Consider the following 6,000-nt stretch of genomic DNA (forward strand, 5'->3'; position numbering starts at 1 on the left):
TTTTTGAAGCTTACTGAAGGTACTGACATTATGACGGAGCAGAATAAAGCATTGTGTAGGGAACTTTTTGCACGTGAAGATCTGCTGGAGAAGTGGAGAAAGGAAAAGTTTGATGTTCTTCTGACAGATCCTGTGACCGTATGTGGTGAACTGCTTGCACAGAAGCTCAATCTGCCCTTCGTCATAAGTACGAGGCCATTTTTTGCTAATTTTATGGAGCGACACTGTGGGCAGCTGCCGGCTCCACCGTCCTATGTTCCTGCATTTGGCATAGGCTATACAGATCACATGGATTTCCTGCAAAGAGTGAAAAATATTTTGTATATTGCATTTCATGATATAGTGGTTAATCACATGATGATGGCAAAATGGGATCCATTCTTCACAGAAATCATGGGTAAATAATTATCTAGTTTTTATTATTATTATTATTATTATTATTATTATTATTATTATTATTATTATTATTATTATTATTATTTCATTTAGGCTACAGATTTAGAAAAAAATAATATTATAAAAAAATTAGAAAACCTGAAGTTTTAGTTCTTGTCCTCGGGAAAAAACAATGTGTGTAAAAAAGTCCAAAAACAGAGAGTTACACCAACATACTTACGTAAGGTCCAAGGTCCTATGATTTATCTGTCATTAAACACTTCTGAAGCAATCACCAGTTGCGAAAGTTGAAACACTCCCCCTATATGAACATGTCCGATGTCACAAGTGACTTAGTCAACATTTTATTTACTACAATGACTTGGAGAAGATCTTCTGCCTGCTTGGTAATTCTGCTGCTGAGCTTGTCTGAAATGACTCACAGTGGCAATGTGTTGGTTCTTCCTGGTGAATACAGTCACTGGCACAACATGCGTGTAATTGTTGAGGAGCTCATGGACCGGAATCACAGCTTGACCGTTCTCACACACTCTGCCTCACCTACACTGAATCATGGCCAAAAGGAACGGTTCAACTTCATGTCTTTTAAAGTCGACATGGAGCAACAGGAGGTAGACAACTTCTGGAAGAGCTTTATCAGTGTATGGATGGATGAAAACACTTCCAGCTTTCAAAAGATGATCTCGATTTGGAACTTGATATCCAGGTTGTTTTATTATACACAGGTTGTGTGTGATGGAATGTTTGCTAACAGAGATCTTATGACTTCACTGAAGGAATCACGCTTCGATGTTCTTCTGTACGATCCCATGATGCCGTGTGCTTACCTCATAGCAGAAGCTCTTGAGTTGCCCAGTGTGATGTCTCTCAGAGTCTCTTTGGCGTATAATCTCGAGCGACTCTGTGGACAGATGCCTGCTCCCCCATCTTATGTACCTGCAGCTTCCGCTCAGGGGCATCTCACTGATCATATGGACTTTACAGAGAGATTAGAGAACATCCTACACTACATCATACACACGGCAATGTTCAAACTGCAACAAAAGTTAAAATTTGATAAATATTTCAGCAGAATAACTGGTATGAGGTAACATTGCAGCTTTTTATTTTTTTCAACTACTTTACAGGTTTGTTCTACATTATATAGACTCTAGATTATGTTCTAAATTGTATTTAAAAATGAATATCTTCAGAAAATGTTTAAACATGTACACTCGATTGTAATCACTTTAGTTAAAGATAAACGATTGCTGTAAATGCGTTCCTGTACTTCACAGGCAAACCCACAACACTATGTGACACCATGAGCAAAGCTGACATCTGGTTGATCCGAACTTACTGGGACTTTGAATATCCACGGCCGTTCCTCCCAAACTTTAAATTTGTTGGTGGATTACACTGTAAACCTGCAAAACCTCTACCAAAAGTAAGCTGTTTGTTCTTGTGTCCGACAGCTTTCTATTTTAGGGCACTCTATAATCTGACTCATTAAAAATGACTTGGGCTTTTGTTTTTAATAGGACATGGAGGACTTTGTCCAGAGCTCAGGAGATGATGGTATTGTGGTGTTTTCACTGGGAACCATAATAAAAAACCTCACCAAAGAGAGAGCGGACACCATCGCTTCAGCGCTCGGACAGATTCCCCAAAAGGTCTGAGTTTTCATTTATAATGAACATCTACATAAATAATCCACACTCTAGCATATAAAGGATTTGATCTGAATGTTTTGAGGATGGCTCTTTAGTGCAGCAGTCAGTGTTGGTACATCACAGCTCTTGGGTTCCTCAGGGTTCTCTGGTTTTCTTCACCTTATAAAGATAAGAAAGTCCATAGGCTTTCATAGATTGACTACTCTGAACTTCCATGTGGTGTTGATAAAGAACTGCAGAGGTGGGAAGTAACGGAGTAAAAATACTTTGTTACTGTACTTAAGTAAATTTTTCTGGTATCAGTACTTTACTCCACTATTTATTTTTCGGACAACTTTTAACTTTTAATCATTACATTTTTACACAAATATCTGTACTTTTTACTTCTTACATTTTCAAAACGGACTCGTTACTTTTAGTATTATTTCTTCTCATTGAGCGCTGTTTCTAGCCTATCATCGTGCGGCCTTCCCCCATGTGACTGGTGTACTGTATTATTTACTGGCTATCAGACCTAGACTAAGGATAGCGGAGCTAACAATGAGCAGAACGCCTACAAAAGGAATGGCTAATGTTCATTCAGAGGGAGTCACCGATGTTAAAATAACTAACAACGAGGACATTCCTGAACACACATGGCCATATATGAGGGAGATGTTTGTAATAATCTGCGTCAAAAAGGATTCCTGGCGAATGCGTTGCGAATTGTGTCAACCAGGGGGGGTTCTAGCCCTTTTTTAGGGTGGCTTCAGCCCCCTGTCTGTAATCTCAGCCACTCTAAAACTATAAGGACAATTTTTACTTTCATAAATAAACAATAAAAATTACGTTAAAATGCAGGACATGTCGTCGATGGGGAAGAAAATTATATAACAGTTTGATCCAAGAGCGATTTTTTTTTACTTTGCTTTTACACGCGTGTGTTGTAGTCTTTCAAAAGTGCGTCTTCAGCTGTCTGCTTTATTAGAACGGAAAAGCACAGGTACGCGCAGCGTGCACGCGCAGTCAGAGCTGGAGGCGTTTATCTATAACGTTAATCGGCGGAAAGACGCAAAGACGGCAACCAAAAGCAGTGAAATTTCACTATTCTTATTACCAGAGTTGTCATATAACATATAATATAGAACTCTTCTTGTTTTAAATTCTCACTGAGGGCTAAACCCCCCTAAAGATGAAACCCTAGAACCGCCCCTGGTGTCAACCCACAAAACACGAAGTGCTTAATTTAATTAGCATTAATTTTGTCATTTGTAAAACATCCCAATAATTTTGAGTTGTTTTCAAGGACAGAGCTGGAATCTCCCTACAGTTTGGGATATGGCCTTAGTGATACACTTGGTATACATTATATTTCCAAAAGTATTGGGTCACCTGACCTTTCCTGCTTGTTTTCTGATCTCATCCCTACTGAACACCTTTGGGATGAATGTGAACGCTGACTCCACCCTACCTCACCTACATCAGTGCCTGCCTTTCGTAACACTCTTGTGGCTGATCAACACAAATATCCATCAGCACACTCCAAAATTCTATATATACACACAGAAACACACACACACACACACACACACACACACACACACACACACACACACACATAAATAAAAAATAAATATATATATATAAAACATGACGTCTAGTTACCAGCATGACACTAAACAGGTAGTAATAACGGCGACTTTTTACTTAAGTATATGTCAGAGCCCATACTTCTTTACTTTAACTTGAGTAAAAGAGTGTAGTCACTACTTCTACTTTTACTGGAATCTTTTAAAAACTGAGTATCTGTACTTCTACTTGAGTAAAGGATGTGTGTACTTTTGCCACCTCTGAAGAACAGTATAAGGTCATTCCTAAGTCCCTCAGATCTGAATCCTGTGTGTAATTTCAGGTCCTGTGGCGATACACAGGTGAGAAACCAGAAACTCTTGCTCCTAATACAAGACTCTATGACTGGATTCCTCAGAATGATTTACTAGGTAAGGAACATTTTCATTGAAGCTGTAACATCACGTTCTGTTGAAGTAAATAAATCACCAATGACTTGTATCTACAGGACATCCTAAAACCAAGGCCTTCATCACCCATGGAGGGACTAATGGAATATACGAAGCTATTTATCATGGAGTTCCCATGGTGGGCCTGCCGCTGTTTGCTGATCAGCCTGATAATCTAAATCACATGAAAACCAAAGGACCTGCTGTGATGCTTGACTTCAACAAAATGAGAACCGAGGACTTAAAGCAGGCTCTTGATGATGTCATTAACAATACATTGTGAGTGGATGAATTAAATTTCAGTTGTTGGCACTTTAAGATTAAGACCACTTTAAGTGTGCATATGTAAAAAGAAGTGACATGCTTCACCTGAAAGATGCATATTAATGCCATGTTTGTACAAGGCTTAAGAATCTCACCATAATAATTTCACAAGCATTTTTCATTCTATAAATGTCTGTACAAAACATGACACAAATGTTGGATTTCTTTTTTTTTTTTCTTAGCTACAAGGAGAGCATGATGAGGCTATCCCGCATCCACCACGACCAACCGATGAAGCCGCTAGACCAGGCCGTGTACTGGATCGAGTATGTGATGCGCAATAAAGGGGCCAAGCACCTGAGGGTTGAAGCACATAACCTCACATGGTATCAGTACCACTGCTTGGACGTTGCTGCCTTTTTACTTTCTGTAATTGCATTAGTTGTGTTCATCTTTGTGAAAACATGCAGATTGCTCTTCCGGAAATGTTGCAGAAAGACCTCAGCAAAGAGCAAGAAAGAGTGAAGCATCTGTATATGAATGTGTTAATAATTACTGTGATGTTTTGACATATATTTTAGGAATAAAGCACTAGGTTAAATGTACACTGTACAATCCAGAGTTTTTTCTGTTTAAAACAGTAAAGTAATAATGATCAGGTTTACTTTGAAATGATTTCAACTCACTTGAATAAAGCAATTAAATAGATCTTTTAATCTGTATCAGCATAGTACGTATGGTGTGGTTTGCTGTTTAGATTAAAAAAATAAAGATTATTCAGCTTAATAGTAAAATTGCCTTCTCTCTTTAGTTAATTATTCAGACAGAAATAATTGAATGCTTTCTTTTCTCCACCTAACTGTCCATCTTGGTAGCTTCTCTTCCTTCCTTGACTTCTTTGTTCCAACCTTGTCACTTAATCCCAGATGCTCCTCTTCATACTCAAACCTTTCTTCACACATCCCAAACCAGATTTCTTAATCTATTCCTCATTTTATATACTCTCCCGACACTGTATAGCACAATAAAACTCCTTTATTAGTCTATAACAACATATTAGAAAGATGGAGTCAGAGATTATACAGTGGTGCAGAAAACAGTTAAGTCTCACATTTTTTGCTACCATTTACAATTCCAGGATTTAGCACACACCCTTATCTAGAGCATCTTATGTTATTTCATTTTTTTATACAACTGAGCATTAAAGATGCTCTGCCACACATAATTCATTACTTTTGTGGTAATGTCTGGAGTTTACCATGGACTCTTAACATTTTTTGTGGAAAAAATGCCTTGCTTAACCTAGGCTAGAGGAACTTTGTTTACAATCACCAAGAATTGCGGCAGAATGGCTTCTTCAGGTATATTGCCATATATATATGACCCTGAATCTAAAGAGGAGACAGAAGCACCAGAAGAACCACAACCAGCTCGTTTAGCCATGGATGTATCTGGATGGTAATTTAACAATTCAAGTAAACCATCAAGCATTTTGAAACGTAATAAAATGTATTCGTGGCAATTGTCTTCTGACATTGTTACTTTTAAACCATTACACCATTGGCTAGTGGCCAAATGTTTGTAGATGACAAAAAGGGCGATGCCTGCATTTTCTTCAGAGTGCTGCTGCATAAAGTTTCATTCACATGAATGGGCCTTCCGAGGTCTGTTAAATCTATATAATTTGGCTA

General features: G+C 38.2%; 1 protein-coding gene across 2 annotated transcripts; it reads left to right on the forward strand.

Moving 5' to 3' along the window:
* Positions 1–710: 710 nt before the first annotated feature.
* Positions 711–5,031, forward strand: LOC113641161 (UDP-glucuronosyltransferase 2C1-like). Of its 2 annotated transcripts, none has more exons than XM_047809265.1 (6): positions 711–1,476; positions 1,674–1,822; positions 1,917–2,048; positions 3,940–4,027; positions 4,105–4,324; positions 4,552–5,031. In XM_047809265.1, the coding sequence occupies exons 1-6, from the start codon at positions 753–755 to the stop codon at positions 4,832–4,834; spliced, it is 1,596 nt and encodes a 531-aa protein (XP_047665221.1). In that variant the 5' UTR covers positions 711–752; the 3' UTR covers positions 4,835–5,031. The 2 variants fall into 2 exon arrangements, with proteins under 2 accessions (XP_047665221.1, XP_047665222.1); XM_047809266.1 differs by having other exon boundaries at positions 1,381–1,523.
* The last annotated feature ends 969 nt before the right edge of the window (positions 5,032–6,000 follow it).

Source organism: Tachysurus fulvidraco, chromosome 26, assembly GCF_022655615.1.
Source record: "Tachysurus fulvidraco isolate hzauxx_2018 chromosome 26, HZAU_PFXX_2.0, whole genome shotgun sequence".
Classification (NCBI taxonomy): domain Eukaryota; kingdom Metazoa; phylum Chordata; class Actinopteri; order Siluriformes; family Bagridae; genus Tachysurus; species Tachysurus fulvidraco.

What these genes read in the sequence shown, in the direction of transcription:
- LOC113641161 (XM_047809265.1), top strand. Translation starts at nt 753, where the DNA reads ATGACTTGGAGAAGATCTTCTGCCTGCTTGGTAATTCTGCTGCTGAGC. An exon ending in ATATTTCAGCAGAATAACTG is followed by an intron (nt 1,477 to 1,673) that starts GTATGAGGTAAC and finishes TGTACTTCACAG; the next exon opens with GCAAACCCACAACACTATGT. An exon ending in TCGGACAGATTCCCCAAAAG is followed by an intron (nt 2,049 to 3,939) that starts GTCTGAGTTTTC and finishes GTGTAATTTCAG; the next exon opens with GTCCTGTGGCGATACACAGG.